Raw genomic sequence first — 18089 nt, forward strand, 5'->3', positions numbered from 1 at the left:
TTTAAATCTGTGCATGCTTGCAAGTTATTTTCCCGCCGAGTGGGCTTTTTCAAGTGCAGGATAATCGCCTCAGTTGCGTCAGATCCCGCATAACTTTTCATTGTATTTTTTTCTTTCTCGTAGATTAAGCTTACCTGTGAATTATTTCACAGACTGGTTTAATGTTAAGTCATTTTTACTTGGTGAAATCCGTTAAGAAAAGGCTATTAGGGTTGCTATTGTTTAAATGTCAGTCGTTCCGCACATCCCTAGTTCTATTAATCAAAATTAATAATCACAATTACAGTATCAAAGGAAATAATCAGCAATTATGATTTTCGTCATAATCATGCAGGCCTAACATGAGGTTTACATTTATGTTTGAAAATAAATTAACCCATTACTGACAATCTCTCTCTCTCTCTCTCTTCCCCCCCCTTCTCTCTTCCTCTCAGTGATGGCAGTTTGAAAGGGTTGAACGAGTGTCTGCGGAAACCTGATTCAGCTGCTCGGTCTGAAATGAGCTGCTGGGCTCCTATGGCCATCAAATGTTCTCTTAAAGACATTATTCCTTCAGACCTGGTGAGCTATTGAGCTATGGAGATGTTCTGTATTTACTCTTTCTTATCCTTTCCAGTTGTAGTTGAGACAACTAAAAGCAATATAAAGTCATGGTAGGAAAAGCATTTTTGGGTGGAACAACTAGGGTTGGCACCGATATGATACCTGGATCGGTATCTAGTCCGATACAGATATTTTTTTTTTCCCAAATCCGATACCGGTTTGGAGCAGTTCAACCAAGCTAAACAGATAAAGAGCCATGATATTCTGAACAGCGCTGATGAGGGAAAGAGAAAATACCTGACCTGTGCCAACATCAATAACAAGACTTTATACATCTTCACATCGACACACATTTATCACAGTAAGCTCTAACAGAATTTTTCAATACAACCATGGAAGATGTAGCAAAGAAAAAATTTGTATAGCACATACTCTCCTGTCGTGGGTAAATTTTTGGATTTTTTTAATAACAAATGTGTATTGATTCACACAGCAAATCACACAGACATAATAGAAAATACAACCACAAACCACATGAAATAAAAACTTTTTTTTTCTCCCCGAGCAATAATCCCTCCAACCCACCCGACACAAACAAGCACTCTAGTGATCGGAAGTCAACTGACAAATACACACAATAGACAATAAAACAGGAAATATTTAGACATAGAAATAATAATAAAAAAAAACTCTAATCCCTCTCCACTTCCCCTCCCCGAGAACCCTCCAAAAAGGCCAGATAACCGTCCCACTTCCTAATGAAAATATCCATGTTATCCAGCCTTCTGTACACCATCTCCTCAAACGCCGCCACCCTACCCAGCTCAGCGCACCACTCACGAAACGAGGGCGCATCAGACGACTTCCATCCCTTGAGAATTAACTGCCTGCCAATCATCACGCCTGTCAGGACCCAACTCTCCACATATTTATCACCCACATGCAGGTCCGCTCCATCCCCCAAAACACACAATCTGGGGCAAAACGGAAACCGTGTGTTGACCACTTCGCATACAAACCTCTGTACTTTCAACCAAAACTCTTGTATCCTAACACATCCCCAAAAAACATGGGATGTGTCTCCATCATCCGATTGGCATATCCAGCAGGTGGGTGTGTCTTTAAGACCAAGCCTTTATATTCTAGAGGGGGTCCAAAAAAATCGACGCAAAATCTTAAATTGCATAAGGCGCACCCTTGCATCCATAGATGCAGACTTGAATGTTTTTAAAATCCCAGCCCACACCCCATCCTCCAACACCAAATTAAAATCTTTCTCCCATAATCTCTTAATAGAAGTTAAAGCTCCATCCCCCAAACTCTGAATTAGCAAAGTGTAATACACTGATGCCTCATGTCCTTTACCAAAAGCAGCAAGCATCTCTCCCAAAGTATCTGCTGCTGTAGGGGGGTGTAAACTACTCCCAAAAATAGTACAGATCAGGTGGCGCAACTGAAAATACCTAAAAAACTGAGATCTGGGAATCCCAAAATGTTGAGTCAAATTATCAAAGGATCTCAACACTCCATTCTCATATAGATCACCGAGTGCAGCAACCCCCCTGACAATCCGCTCTGACCAGCAGAAGGGGGACTTATCAATACATAATTTTGGGTTCAACAATATGCTTGAAGCAGCATTCGAATAAATGTCCGAATTAAACACTTGTCCATACCGAGTTCAAATGCAAGATGACTGGGTGTAACTTAATTTCACCGGTTAATTTGATAGACAGGCCCTGCAATGGCAAAATAGGGGCAAGAAATTCTTGTTCAATACAAAACCAAGGAGGGGCCCTTTCAGGTGGAAGCGACCAATGAGCCAAATGTCTGAGACCAGAAGCATAATAATAAAACCTCGGGTAGGCCTAGTCCACCTTTGTCAATCGGCCTATGTAATTTGTTGAAGTGCAATCTGGGACGCTTACCATTCCAAATGAAGGACTTCACTATACTTTCAAATTGCTTAAAATAAGAGAGGGGGACATCTATAGGGCGTGACTGTAGCAGGTAGTTGAATTTTGGAATACAATTCATTCGAATTACATTGACCTTCCCAATCATCGGTAAATGTTGTGAAGCCCACCTGTCCACATCGCTCAAACCTTTTTATTAGAGGGTCAAAATTAACAAATTTGGTGGAAATAAAATACCTAAATATTTAATGCCCTGTTTGGGCCACTGTAAGGCGCCTGGCTGGAAAGCCACTACTGGACAGTATGCTGTCAGAGCCAAAGCTTCTGTTTTAGACCAATTGATTTTGTATCCTGAGAACTTGGAGAAGGAATTAATAATTCTGTGGAGGCAAGGCATAGATCTAGAAGTGTCGGAGACAAATAATAAAATATAATCTGCATAAAGCAAAAGCTTATGCGCCACACCTCCCGCAATCACCCCTGGAAAATCATCCTTTTTTTTTTTTTTTTTTTTTTTTTTTTTTTTAAATCGCGGCTGCTAATGGTTCCAGGGCAAGACAGAACAATAATGGGGAAAGTGGGCAACCCTGCCGGGTGCCCCTATCCAGAGTAAAATAATCAAACAAATGGATTAATTTCAGTACCGCTGCTACAGGGTGTCTATAAAGTAACTTAATCCAACCAATAAAAGTATTCCTGAACCCATACATTTCCAAAATCTTAAAAGGGTAGTCCCATTCTACCATAACAAACACCTTTTTGGCATCAAGTGAGATGGCAGTGACCAGAGTCTGATCACTTGCCACTGACCACATGATATTGATGACACGCCTAATGTTTTCAGAAGAGCTATGGCCCCGAATAAACCCCACCTGATCTATATGTATATAACATTTTTGACAATATTTTAACATCTAGCTGGATCAGGGAAATTGGACGGTAACTCTTACACTCTTAAAAATCAGACTGATCCGGGCTTGCGTCATGATTGGCGGAAGCTTTCCATTCTTTAATGATTCCGTATAAACTTATAGCAAAATTGGAGCCTATTCTGTAGTATAAGATCTAAAAAACTCAGCAGAAAAGCCATCTGGCTCCAGAGCCTTGTCTGTAGTCAAGGCTTAAATTACATCACCAAGCTCTTCCAAGGTTAACTCAGAATCAAGAGAATTTTTTTACTTAGCCGTCAGTTTAGGACGTTCTAATGGTTCCACAAAGTTTCTAATATTCTCATCAGTAGATGAAGATGTGGAACTATAGAGATCAAGATACAATTCTTTAAAAGCATTATTAATATCAATGGCTGAGGTAAATATTTCACCACCAGCAGATTTCACTGAGGAAATGGTAGAAAAAGACTGTTTTATATAGCTAGTCAGAGGTTTTCCTGCTTTGTCCCCTGACTCAAAGTATGACTGTCTTGCCCTGAATAGCCAAAACTCCACCTTCTGCGACCAAAATAGTATTATATCTGTATTTTAATCAGGTCTATTCTCTAAGGCCATCAGATAACATTCAGCACTTCATCTCTGCCTCGGCACTTTTAATATTCCCTTCCAACTCCACGAGTTCTCATGCTTTGGATTTTTTGGTGAATGATGCATACTGTATGATCCGGCCCCTATGAACCACCTTAAGTGCCTCCCAATCCATGCCCACAGAGGATACTGAGGACCAGTTGGTCTCCATATAAACATTGATTTCAGCCTTTAACATTTGTTGGAACTCAGGATTTTGCAAAAGGGATACATTAAAGTGCCAACTATATGATGTCCTTTTCTCCATATGTGGCAACACCTCAGGGTGTGATCGGAGACTAAAATGTTTCAAATTGAGCAATCAACATCAGATGAAATGGAGGACTTGGAGAGAGAGATATAAAATCTATTCTAGAATAAATCTTATGGACTGATGAAAAAATGTATAGTCCCTGTCAGATGGGTTCAAAAGTCTCAATATCTGTAAGACCAAGATTTTTACACATCCTGTAAAGCATCAATGTTGCTCTAGGGGGCTTACACACTTTTGCTTCACTATGATCAAGGACTGAGTCCATCAAAAGATTAAAGTCTCCTCCCAATATTATATCATGAGAGGTGCCAGCGGCTTGCAACATCCCTTCAAGATCTATAAAAAAGCCCTGATCATCAACATTAGGTGCATAAATATTAGCTAAATTAAGACTTTGCTTATGAATTTCTGCTAAAACATTAATTGCTCTGTTTGAGACATATGAATTGTAAATGCTTATTATTGTAATGATTCCCCTGCTCTTACTTGAGCACTAAAGAAAACATGTCCACCCTATATCTTCCCAAAATGTTCAGCTTCCTGCATAATAACAATAATGGGGGACCTGGGTAGCTCAGTGGTAAAGGTGCTGGCTACCACCCCTGGAGTTCGCTTGCTCGCTAGTTCAAATCCCAGGGTGTGCTGAGGGTGTGACTCCAGCCAGGTCTCCTAAGCAACCAAATTGGCCCGGTTGCTAGGGAGGGTAGAGTCACATGGGCTAAGCTCCTCGTGGTCGCTATAATGTCGTTCTCGGTGGGGCGCGTGGCGAGTTGAGTGTGGATGCCGCGTTGGATTGTGTGAAGCCTCCACACGCGCTATGTCTCCGTGGCAGTGCACTCAACAAGCCACATAAGATGCACGGATTGAAGCTCTCAGAGGCAACTGAGATTCGTCCTCCGCCACCTGGATTGAGGCGAATCACTATGGGACCACGAGGACTTAAAAGCACATTGGGAATTGGGCATTCCAAATTGGATGAAAAAGGGGAAAAACCCCCAAAAACAAAAACAATATTGACAATACTAATATATAACAAATTAAAAATATTTAAATTGATTGAGGAACACACAAGAGATCCAATGAAGAGTTCATTCCACATTCCAGGTCCACATAAGATATAAAAAAAAAAAAAAATGTGCCAGAAGAACTGACTTCATATTAACTGAAGATTTTCACTTGAATTACTGCTCAGAATTACTGAGTTTGGTCATGAGTGATATGCCCGTAATTTTTAAGAGTTGCTCCTTAGTTAGAGTTGGAAGCTACTTTTAACTTGAAAATATTTTGTGAATACAGACCCTGATCTATGTCTGTTTTTATGGACATTTGGAAAATAGTGCTATTCACTGCTGCCCTGTAATGAAGCATTTGAGCATTCAGAAGTGGCTTTTGTTGCGGTTCAGTGTTGTTCTGAATGTGTGTTCACATGTGTTTCAGGTGAGAGGGTGGAGTTCAGAAGCAAGTGAAGAGATGAGGCGTCTTTTGGGCTCTGAGGCCGTGGAGATGCAGGTGTTTGGTAAAGATGGAGACACGCTAATGGTAGACCTGAAAAAACCACCAATGCTGTCAATGCGGGACTACCTAGTTTTCATGGAACTGGCCAGGTCTGTACAAGTCAAATCTATGTCGGTCAATAGATGAGAATAACGTTTAATTCATAGATTTCTTTTAGTAGTTAACGCAAAGGGTTGGAAGACAAAATCGATTGTCTGATGCATCACGATTCCAACGATTCTGAAAAGATAAAAAAAATTAAAATTAAAACTATTCTAAATTAAATTTAAACCATGACAGATTAGTGCCGCTTATGTGTGTGCCAGAGACAAGTGCTGGGTAGATTACTTCTGAATTGTAATCTGGTACTGGTTACAAATTATATGACTATAGTTGTCAGTAATGTAATATCTTGTATTACATTTTTAATGTAATTTTATCTGGTTGCTTTTGGAACGCTTTTAGATTACTTCTGACCTAATTCTTGTTTATTTGATGTCATATGCATTTGAGTTGGATAAGCTTTTACCATTTTCACATAATGGTGCTTAAATGTAAAGTTTTTAAAAGTCTTAATGGATCAAAACATGAGAATTTATATACTTGTGTGTGTGTGTGTGTGTGTGTGTGTTTTACTCGCTATTTGTCTGTTTCTGAGTTAAAAAGTTAAAACTATGACTAAGACTATGAAAAATCAAGAACCAGGACAAGCAGAGAGGCAATGATACATTCACAATACACGACAAAGGACAATGGCAAATATGAGGGCTTAAATACACAGACATGGGTTAACAAGATAACGAGACGACCAGTGAATAACAAAAATAATAAACCAAAGAGCCAATAACACAACAGAAATAATAAACAAGATAACCAGACTTAACAAAAACCAATCAAAAGACATGACACGTGGAACTTGAGGGTCACATGTCAAGACAAGAGGTGACTTCATGCAACTGATCAGTGCTGGATTTAAAGCAGTAAATGTCGGTTCAAAATTTTGTCCGACTTGAAACGGCGCCACCGGCGCGTCACCGTGACATATGCCATCAAAGTACCGTGAGAGCGATTCAAGAGCAGGAAAGAGGGCAACTTTGCAGAGTAAAATAATCTGAAATTAATCCATTTGTTTGTACCACCGCTACCGGGTGTCTACAAAGTAACTTAATCCATCCAATAAAAGTCTTCCCGAACCCGTGTATTTCCAAATCTAAAAAGGATAATCCCATTCTACCATATCAAACGCCTTTTCAGCGTCAAGCGAGATGGCAGCGACTGGAGCCTGCTCATTCACCACTGACCACATGATATTAATTAGACGCCTGATGTTATCAGAAGAGCTGCAACCCTGAATAAACCCCACCTGATCTATATGTATATGAGATGTCATAACTTAATCAGTTAGCCAAAATTTTTGACAATTTTAGCATTCCATTCTTTAATGATTCCGTATAAACTTCTAACAAAAGTGGAGTCAGTTCTGTAGCATAAGGTCTAAAAAACTCAGCGGCAAAGCCATCTGGCCCTGGAGCATGGCCTGTAGGCAAGGCCTTGATTACCTCACCAAGCTCCTCCAAGTTTATACCAGAATCAAGAATTTTTTGCTCAAGTCATCAGTTTAGGGAGTTCTAATGGTTCCATGAAGTTTCTGATATCTTCATTGGTGGACGAAGATATGGAACTATAAAGATCAAGATAATGCTTTTAAAGAATTCTAATATCAGTGGCTGAGGTAAATAAACTTATCAAAAAAAAGAAATGTCCTCACTTTCAACTGCTTTTATTTTCAGCAAACTTAACATGTGTAAATATTTGTATGAACATAAAAAGATTCAACAACTAAGACTTAAACTGAACAAGTTTCACTGACATGTGACTAACAGAAATTGAATAATGTGTCCCTGAACAAGAGGGGGGGGGTCAGTATCTGGTGTGGCCACCAGCTGCCTTGAGTACTGCAGTGCATCTCCTCCTCATGGACTGCACTTGATTTGCCAGTTCTTGCTGTGAGGCGTTACCCCACACTTCCACCAAGGCACTTGCAAGTTCCTGGACATTTCTGGGGGGAATGGCCCTAGCCCTCACCCTCCGATCCAACAGGTCCCAGACGTGCTCGATGGGATTGAGATCCGGGCTCTTCACTGGCCATGGCAGAACACTGACATTCCTGTCTTGCAGGAAATCACGTACAGAACGAGCAATATGGCTGGTGGCATTGTCATGCTGGAGGGTCATGTCAGGATGAGCCTGCCGGAAGGGTACCACATGAGGGAGGAGGATGTCTTCCCTGTAACGCACAACATTGAGATTGCCTGCAATGACAACAAGCTCAGTCCGATGATGCTGTGATACATTGCCCCAGACCATGACGGACCCTCCATCTCCACATCGATCCCGCTCCAGAGTACAGGCCTCGGTGTAACGCTCATTACTTCGACGCTAAACGCGAGTCCGACCATCACCCCTGGTGAGACAAAACCTTGACTCGTCAGTGAAGAGCACTTTTTGCCAGTCCTCTATGGTCCAGCGAAGGTGGGTTTGTGCCCATAGGCTACATTGTTGCCGGTGATGTCTGGTAAGGACCTGCCTTACAACAGGCCTACAAGCCCTCAGTCCAGCCTCTCTCAGCCTATTGCGGACAGTCTTGGCACTGATGGAGGGATTGTGCGTTCCTGGTGTAACTCAAGCAGTTGTTGTTGCCATCCTGTACCTGTCCCGCAGGTGTGATATTCGGATGTACCGATCCTGTGCAGGTGTTGCTACATGTGATCTGCCACTGCGAGAATGATCAGCTGTCCTTCCTGTCTCCCTGTAGTGCTGTCTTAGGCGTCTCACATTACGGACTTTGCAATTTATTGCCCTGGCCACATCTGCAGTCCTCATGCTTCCATGCAGCATGCCTAAGGCACGTTCACGCTGGTGAACAGGGACACTGGGCATCTTTCTTTTGGTGTTTTTCAGAGTCAGTAGAAAGGTCTCTTTAGTGTCCTAAGTTTTTATAACTGTGACCTTAATTGCCTACCGTCTGTAAGCCGTTAGTGTCTTAACCGTTCCACAGGTGCATGTTCATTAATTGTTCATGGTTCATTGAACAAGCATGGAAAACATTGTTTAAACCCTTTACAATAAAGATCTGTAAAGTTATTTGGAATTTTTTTTTTTTGGGGGGGGGGGGATTTTTTTTTCGCCTTTTTCTCCCAATTTGGAATGCCCAATTCCCAATGCGCTCTAAGTCCTCGTGGTCGCATAGTGATTCGCCTCAGTCCGGGTGGCGGAGGACGAATCCCAGTTGCCTCCGCGTCTGAGACAGTCAACCCGCGCATCTCATCACGTGGCTTGTTGAGCGCGTTGCCACGGAGACATAGTGCGTGTGGAGGCTTCACGCCATCCACCGCGGCAACCACGCTCAATTCACCATGCGCCCCACCGAGAACAAACCACATTATAGCGACCACGAGGAGGTTACCCCATGTGACTCTACCCTTCCTAGCAACCGGGCCAATTTGGTTGTTAAGGAGACCTGGCTGGAGTCACTCAGCACGCCCTGGGATTCGAACTAGCGAACTCCAGGGGTGGTAGCCAGCGTATTTTACCACTGAGCTACCCAGGCCCAAGTTATTTGGATTTTTACAAAATTCTTTAAAATACAGTGTCCTGAAAAAGGGACGTTTCTATTTTTGCTGAGTTTATTTCACCACCTGCAGATTTCTCTGAGAGAATGGTAGAAAAAGACTCTCTCTGCTTTATATATCTAGCCAAAAGCTTCCCTGCTTTGTCCCCCGACTCAAAATATGAATCTTGCTCTGAATAGCCAAAACCTTCCACGACAAAATAGTATTATATCTTTATTTCAATCGGGTCAATTCTCTGAGGCCATCAGATAACATTCAGCACTTCATCTCTGCCTCGGCACTTTTAATATTCCCTTCCAACACCACGAGTTCTCGTGCTTTGGATTTTTTGATGAATGAAGCATACTGTGTGATCCGACCCCTAAGAACCACCTTAAGTGCCTCCCAATCCATGCCCACAGAGGATACTGAGGCCCAGTTGGTCTCCATATAAACATTGATTTCAGCCTTTAACATTTGTTGAATTTCAGAAAAGAAACAAAGGCACTCCATTCCTCGGGCGGCCTGTTGCTCGGGGGCTTCAGCTCGAGCACGTAAGTGTCTTTAATGTCTCCATTCTTTGACACATTGTCTTTCTACAACAGTTAAGAATCAGGGTGTATTGAATCTCACCGGTTTATGACACAAAAAATATTAAAACTAGCAAAGTGCACAGAGCTCGCTGTTCACACGTCCGAACCTCACATGGCGCCATGCAACTCTCCAGCTTTGAGATTGGTGTGTGTGTGTGTGTTTTAAATACTGACACCTGTGCTACTGCTCTTTTTTTTTTTTTTTTTTTTTTTCAGTCAGATAGTTAAGAGAAACAATGCTGGATGCTAAGGATGGCCTGTAAGCCAGGGAGAGATTTAGGCCAGTTGATGGAGCTACTCAAATTAGCATGTTATTTTAGTGTGATTAATTCTATAAAAATGCATACCTTTTATGAAATTAACACAATTAATCATGCCCCCTGACCTGTATGTAAATTCTGTAATAAAAGTACCTATTTTCCTGCCATTGGAGCAATTAATGCTTGAACGTGTTTTTACAAGCAATATCAGTAGAGAGCTGTTGAGCATGCCTCAACAAACCTCACAAGTAATGCAGCCGCAGAATGAGAGGTGGTCACACAGGATGTATTCTTGACAGTTGGACAAAGCACAATAGAATACAGGAATCTTGAGATGCAATTTTCAAAGTTTTAACTACTTTCAACTTGATGCAACGTGCTAGAAATGGAGGATCGAAACCAGTGAGATGCTCCAAAAGCATCTAGCTCAGACGAAACGCAAGAACGCACCCAGGAAATGTTGACTAAATGCAAAATGGATTGCTGTTGACTCTAGGCTTGTTCAGTGATATGGGAATAAAACAAAATATTGACTTCAAAAGCCACTTTTTGTATTGTCTAGTAATCAATGTTTTGCTTGTCTGCCACAATAATGCAATATATTTCAGTCTGAATTATTTTTATTATTTGCCATACATTTTATAAATATTTTATTTTGTAATTTATATTTAATTACTTTTGTTTGGGGACTTTCTCAAGAAATAATAATGCGATTAATTGCACTTAATTAATTGGTATATAATGAAAATGTATTAGAAAATGTAAATAGATTGACAGCCCAAGTTAAAATATATATATATATCCATGACTTGAAATAAATAAGTTGCTCCATTTGGAAAACATATGGTGCTTTGGTTAAAATGGTTATGTCAAATTATTTGTGTATGTGTATGTTTGTACAGATTCTATTCTCCTATGCCAGCTTCTAGAGGAAGTGTGGCCCTGTTGTTCTACCCTCCAGTTTCCCCCAAACTCAACGTTGAGGTCAAAGCTATGGTTTCTCATGTAAACACACCGTCAGACTTCTATATACAACTAGTGAGTATAAAAGCACACACACGCAGTGTTATGAGACTATTGTCATCTACTCACCCCCATGTCGTTCCAAACCTGTATGACCTTCTTCCTTCTGTGGAGCACAAAGTGTGAAATTTTGAAGAATGTTAAAATGACCATGAAGCAGGACAAAAAAGAAAAACCACCATAAAAATAGTTTGTATTACCCATATGCTTAGGGCTGGGTATTTGCTCTGAAATGGCTCAAAGGGGATTTTTTTTTATATTATTTTATCAAAGCAACCATAATTTCACCCAAACAGCCATTGCAGCCAAGTGGATTTGATATTTTAAAGGCTTTAAATAAAAAAAACTATTTAAAAATAATGAAGGCATGTTTTTCACTAAATAAACAAGGTAGAATGAGATTTAATCATCTTCATTGACATGCACTTATATTTAATAATTCATAGTAGCTTAATTTTTTAATACTTCAGTTTTTCAGTTGAAATATATTTAAAGTTCAAGGAAATCCACTGTTAAAAAGACTAGGCTTTTTATTTTATTTTTAAGTTCAGTAAATGCATGATGTTTTCGAAGTCAATGAGTAATTGTGTTAAACAATCATGATCTCAATATTGACCAAATAATCGTGATTATGATTTTTGCCATAATCGAGCAGCAATCGAGCCCACTACTTTGGCTTTGTCTCTGGGGCCCCAATGTCATAATCCTTGCCTAATTTTGAAGAGACTGTTTTCCTTTTTTCTTCTTTTGCAAAATACTATTGCTGCCAACTTGTAAATTTATAATAACTATTTCATAAAATTGATTAAGCATTCCTTATGTCATTTCATAGCTACAGTATACTGACTACTGACACCATGTAGGTTATTGTCTGGACCTTTGCTGGGAAGGAAATGTAGAGACCGGACCTCTTGGAACTTTAATTGATTACCCCTGTTTTAGGACATGTGCAAAACAGTTCCTTTACTTGTAAAACATAACAAGTGCTGTTCATTAAAATGTAAAATGACTAAAAATCAGCCCACAGTGGGCAATGTTGACAGCAGAATAGAAATATTAATAATTCTGTCAGTTGAAAAATACATAATTATGTTAGATACAAATGCTAGTACATTGTCACTGATTACATACGTTTTGATTACTTTAAATGAATATTGTACCTTATAAAATAGTATTGTCACTGATTACATGTTTCTAAACTGTCATTTTCAATGCTAGTGTATGCTTATCCAGTAAAATAATGTTTGCCATAGTTGTAAATTTACTGGTGAAATCAGATATTACATTTGGCATCATCAGGACTATCAGGACCCTTAGCATTATTATTATTATTATTATTATTATTATTATTATACATTATATTTAGAATAATATACAGTTTAATATAGTACAGTCATCTGTAAATGCAGTGCAGATTGACTGGCGCTGAAATTCGCTTCCTGGTGCTCATTGTGTTGCATGTGCTTGCATGATGAGAAATGATCTAAAACACTTTAAAAACCACACTTTGACATCTTAGATGTCAGTAGAATATCCATGAGCTGCACAATTACATTGAATCTTAAATCATGGTATGATGTTGCACAGTTTTATCAAAATGAATGCGCGCTCTTTTTCCATTGCGAATGTGCGCACTCGCTTGCTCAGTGAAGTTTAATGGAGACTCGTTTGTTGTAAAGACAAACAGTTTTGCGAAATGGAAATATGTGCCTGATTTTAATTTCATAACATTTATGGATTATAAAACATGGAAAGTAGCAACAAAATGTTAGTTATGCGCTGGAGAGAAACAACTCTTTAAGCGCATCAGACAGCACAATCACTGTCCATGCACCTGATGTAGCAACCAGTCCACATTTAACTGTATGCTTATGATCTTTGAAGAGTTTATAAAGTGCTCTCGTGTGCTGGACATCTTGGGTCTCTTTTGTTCTGCTTCAATTTCTCTCCATCAGATACAAATCTTTCACTGGGCTGTAAAGGCTTCTCTGTGCTCGCCGCATTATGCATTTTGGACAGTCAAAAAATGGAGGACATTGATTTGCATTATTTAGAGGAGCAGGCCTGAAATGAAATCCTAAAAGTCTTCAGTTCTGTTTTGATGAAGAAAGAAACTCTTTGGACATACATCTTGGATGGTCTGAGTGTGTCAGTTATCAGCTAATTTAAATTTTTAGGTTAACTATTCCTTTAAGTACTGAATACCATTGTACCATGTCTGCCAACCATATTGAGTGGTGCAAACATCATCTTCAGCTTGAAACTGAAACTTATGGTAGTTAAGTATTTTATACCTTCCCTTGTGGCGTTACCGGAAGCGTGTTGCGTCAGCACCATAGAAGATCCGGGTTTGGATCCCACATTTGAACAAGGAAGTAATTGCATTTGCATAATTAGTGATAAATGTGATTCGGAGGTCCCATTTTTTTTTCCAGGGCTGGTTTTAGACATTTGTTATGTTGGAATTGTTTAATGTAATCATTAGCCATGTTTACATGCAACCAAATAATCGGTTTATAATCCGACTGATAGCTCAATCTGATTGAAAAGCCGTCATGTGTAAACAAAAATAATCTGAGCTGGATCCGAATGAAATTTCAATCTGATTGAAGGGGGTGGTGTAGACCTAAAAGAATCAGTTTAAAATAAAAATATTAGCCATGTAAACGCTTGAATCCGACTACTTTCTCTATCATATTCTAAAATACCTTGTGCTCATGCACAGAGATGTGGTGCATATGTATGTTTATACATGATAACTTTCGCGGGAACCTAATTTATACAAAGCAATGACAATGTATTTTTAAGGGTTATTCCAAAATGGATTAAATTCATTCTTTTCCTCAAAATTCTACAAACAATACCCCATAATGACGTGAAAGAAGTTTGTTTGAAATCTTTGCAAATTTATTAAAAATAAAAAACGAAAAAAATTACATGTACATAAGTATTCACAGCCTTTGCTTAATACTTTGTTGAAGCACCTTTGGCACCAATTACAGCCTCAAGTCTTTGAGCTTGGCACGCTTATTTTTGGGCAGTTTCTCCCATTCTTCTTTGCAGGACATCTCAAGCTCCATCAGGTTGGATGGGGAGCGTCAGTGCACAGCCATTTTCAGATTTCCCAGAGATGTTCAATCGGGTTCAAGTCTGGGCTCTGGCTGGGCCACTCATGGACATTCACAGAGTTGTCCCGTAGCCACTCCTTTGTTATCTTGGCTGTGTGCTTAGGGTTGTTGTCCTGTTGGAAGATGAACCTTCACCCCAGTCTGCGGTCCAGAGCGCTCTGGAGCAGGTTTTCATCAAGGATGTCTCTGTACATTGCTGCATTCATCTTTCCCTCGATCCTGACTAGTCTCCCAGTTCGTGCTGCTGAAAAACATCCCCACAGCATGATGCTGCCACCACCATGCTTCACTGTAGGGATGGTATTGGCCAGGTGATGAGCTGTGTCTGGTTCCCTCCAGACATGACGCTTGGCATTCAGGCCAAAGAGTTCAATCTTTGTTTCATCAGACCAGAGAATTTTGTTTCTCATGGTCTGAGAGTCCTTCAGGTGCTTTTTGGCAAACTCCAGGCGGGCTGTCATTTGCCTTTTACTGAAGAGTGGCTTCCGTCTGGCCACTCTGCCATACAGGCCTGATTGGTGGAGTGCTACAGAGATGGTTGTTTTTCTGGAAGGTTCTCCTCTCTCCACAGAGAAACGCTGGAGCTCTGTCAGAGTGACCATAGGGTTCTTGGTTACCTCCCTGACTAAGGCCCTTCTCCCCCGATCGCTCAGTTTGGCCAGGTGGCCAGCTCTAGGAAGAGTCCTGGTGGTTCCAAACTTCTTCCATTTACGGATGATGGAGGCCACTGTGCTCAGTGGGACCTTCAATGCTGCAAAATTTTTCTGTACCCTTCCCCAGATCTGTGCCTCGATACAATCCTGTCTCGGAGGTCTACAGACAATGGCTTGGTTTGTTCTCTGACATGCACTGTTAACTGTGGGACCTTTTATAGACAGGTGTGTGCCTTTCCAAATCATGTCCAATCAACTGAATTTACCACAGGTGGACTCCAATCAAGTTGTAGAAACATCTCAAGGATGATCAGTGGAAACAGGATGCACCTGAGCTCAATTTTGAGTGTCATGGCAAAGGCTGTGAATACTTGTGTACATGTGGTGTTTTTTTTTTATAAATTTGCAAAGATTTCAAACAAACTTCTTTCACGTTGTCATTATGGGGTATTGTTTGTAGAATTTTGAGGAAAATAATGAATTTAATCCATTTTGGAATAAGGCTGGAACATAACAAAATGTGGAAAAAGTGAAGCGCTGTGAATACTTTCCAGATGCACTATATGTTCTTTCATGATATCACATAAAGCAAAAAAGAATGTGTCATTCTTAATAGGGACTGTAAGCACCAGGTGCGGTTACGGCGTTCTGTTCCATTGCGTGTACGCTACATCAATCACTTCCTGATGTTGAAACCATAATTTCTAAAGCATTTCTTCTTTGCCATAGTGACAGTCGATAGTATGTGACCGATTAGGAAAGTAAATGTTAGAATATGTTTTACAAGAGATGATGCAAAGTGAACACAGTAAATAACCTAAACGTCCTCCTCAAAACTTTTGTTAAATTACACATGGTTAAAGGCTTTAAATAAAAAAAACTCAAAAACATCGATAGCCTATTAATAATAATATCTAGGTTTTAGATATAGGCTATTTATATCGTACAAAAGTAAAACTCTTCTTCTGACAGTTATTTAACACTGCAAGCATCCCATTCTCTTGCTGTTTTAAATGGGCGACTTTTTTTATTTGTTTGTTTTTATGATTAAATACTCCATTCCGCCGTCATTATTGCTTAAAGTCCCTATTATATTGTTTCCATTCCACATCTATAAACTCTTTGAAGGACAATTCTCACCCACCTGTCTTTACTTCGTACTCGCATCCAGAAATGCCTGCGGTTATATTGGAGGAGAAATGGGCATGAGGCAAATACATGGTTAAGTCAGACAGGGTATTAGACGCTGCTTCAAATTTTTCGTTTGCTGAGCAGAGTGAGTAATTTTAAGAAGAAAGCTTTTCTGGCATATTTTTTAGATCTCTCAACAAAGCAAAAACGCCAATTACAGACTTTGGTGCCATTCTCACTTTCTCAGCCTTTCTCCGCTTCAGAAAACAATGTCTGATCTTTGTATGCGCAGAAGTTTTGTTGTAAGTGAATATTTGTATCGGATTGCAAAGTTTAGGGAACATAAACAGTACATTCGAAATCTGCAATTGCATTGAATTTATTCGGATTGATGAAAATTAGTGCATGTAAACATAGCCCATCGTTGAATCAATCATGAAATATTCACAGCTTAAATAGACAACCAAAGGAAATTGCATCCCAAAAATGCAGGCACTGTTAATACAGTGCATTTATTTTTCAATTAGTGCAATTTAGTTTGCTTTATTTTAATTTTATTTTTTGTTTCAAAGACATTTGTTAGTAATTTACATTTATTCATTTGGCAGACACTTTTATCCAAAGCGACTTACAAAAGAGGAAAACATAAGCGAATCATCTTAGGAGACAGTGGTATGAAAAGTGCTGTATTACAAAGTATCACTAGCATCATAATAGTATTCAAAACAGAATAAAGTGCAACAGAAATGTTTTTTTTTTAATGACTGGTTACTGATGTTTTAGTCGTTTTTTTGAAGACAGAGCGAGTCAGCTTCACGGATTGAGTTGGGAAGGTCGTTCCACCAACGTGGTACGATGAAGCTTAAAGTCCAGGAAAGTGTTTTGGTGCCTCTGTGTTGGTACAACAAGGCGACGTTCCTTAGCCGACCGCAGGCTTCTAGTGGGCGCGTAGCTCTGCATAAATGATTTTAGGTATGCTGGAGCAGACCCAGTGACTGTTCTGTATGCCAGCATCAGAGCCTTGAATTTGATACGTGCATCAACCGGCAGCCAATGGAGAGAGACAAGGAGTGGTGTAACGTGCTCTCTTTGGTTCATTAAAGACCAGACGTGCTGCTGCATTCTGGAAAGTAATATACTTTTTATTACTATTGATTTTTGTAATTACAGCTCTACTATTCATATGCATTATGAACTATAATCTGGGCTAATTAACTATTACATTTAAATTATTAATTGCATGTTTTGTTAAAGTGCTTAAAAGGGTTTGAAATTAAAAATGAACATTTCTATACGTAAAACATACATTTTCCACATTTCTTTCATTATATTAACTAGTGCTGGGAATTGCCACAGATCTCCTGATTCGATATGTATTGCGATATTGTTATTCTGTAAGTATTGCAATTTGATGTTATGATATAAAAACTTCTTAAAGATTAAAAAAACAAAATCAAAGTACTTTTTCACTGAAAGAAATGTCTGTTAAAGAACAGTTGTGTCTGAAATGACAATTGTTGTCACTCTGTAATATATAATTTGCAGGTACAAGGTAGGGATGTGCAAAACTACCAATTTAAAACTACCAATTGACCAGTCTGAGCTAGGCGACTAGTTAGTGCAAAGGAATGCATGTATAAAGCTGCATTGTCCATTTGTATTCAAAAAATAAATTATATACAAAATATTTTAACTTATCAAACTAATTGGAATATAAAATGTAACATATTACCATAGGCTATTACTATTATCATAATGATAATTTTGCAACAAACTAATAGAGGCTAATGAGTAAACTTGTTCAAGAACCATTTCTGAGGCTGTTCTGAATTATGACACATGACAATTCACCAGTAGTCCCAGTACCATTGCATGTTATTTGCATATGCATCCTGAGATCCTATGCAGCGTTTTCATAGGCAACACTATATTCTTACAAACTGCTC

The 18089-nt window shown here is 39.4% G+C and overlaps 1 protein-coding gene across 1 annotated transcript in view; it reads left to right on the top strand.

Annotated features, from left to right (window-relative positions):
- rnf17 (ring finger protein 17) overlaps positions 1–18089 on the top strand; it is an 85330-nt gene that overhangs the window by 32604 nt on the left and 34637 nt on the right. Inside the window, 3 exon segments of the mRNA XM_051709858.1 lie at positions 435–561; positions 5688–5854; positions 11111–11246. Coding sequence (XP_051565818.1) covers positions 435–561; positions 5688–5854; positions 11111–11246 — 430 coding nt within the window.

This window comes from Myxocyprinus asiaticus, chromosome 11 (genome assembly GCF_019703515.2).
Source record: "Myxocyprinus asiaticus isolate MX2 ecotype Aquarium Trade chromosome 11, UBuf_Myxa_2, whole genome shotgun sequence".
Classification (NCBI taxonomy): domain Eukaryota; kingdom Metazoa; phylum Chordata; class Actinopteri; order Cypriniformes; family Catostomidae; genus Myxocyprinus; species Myxocyprinus asiaticus.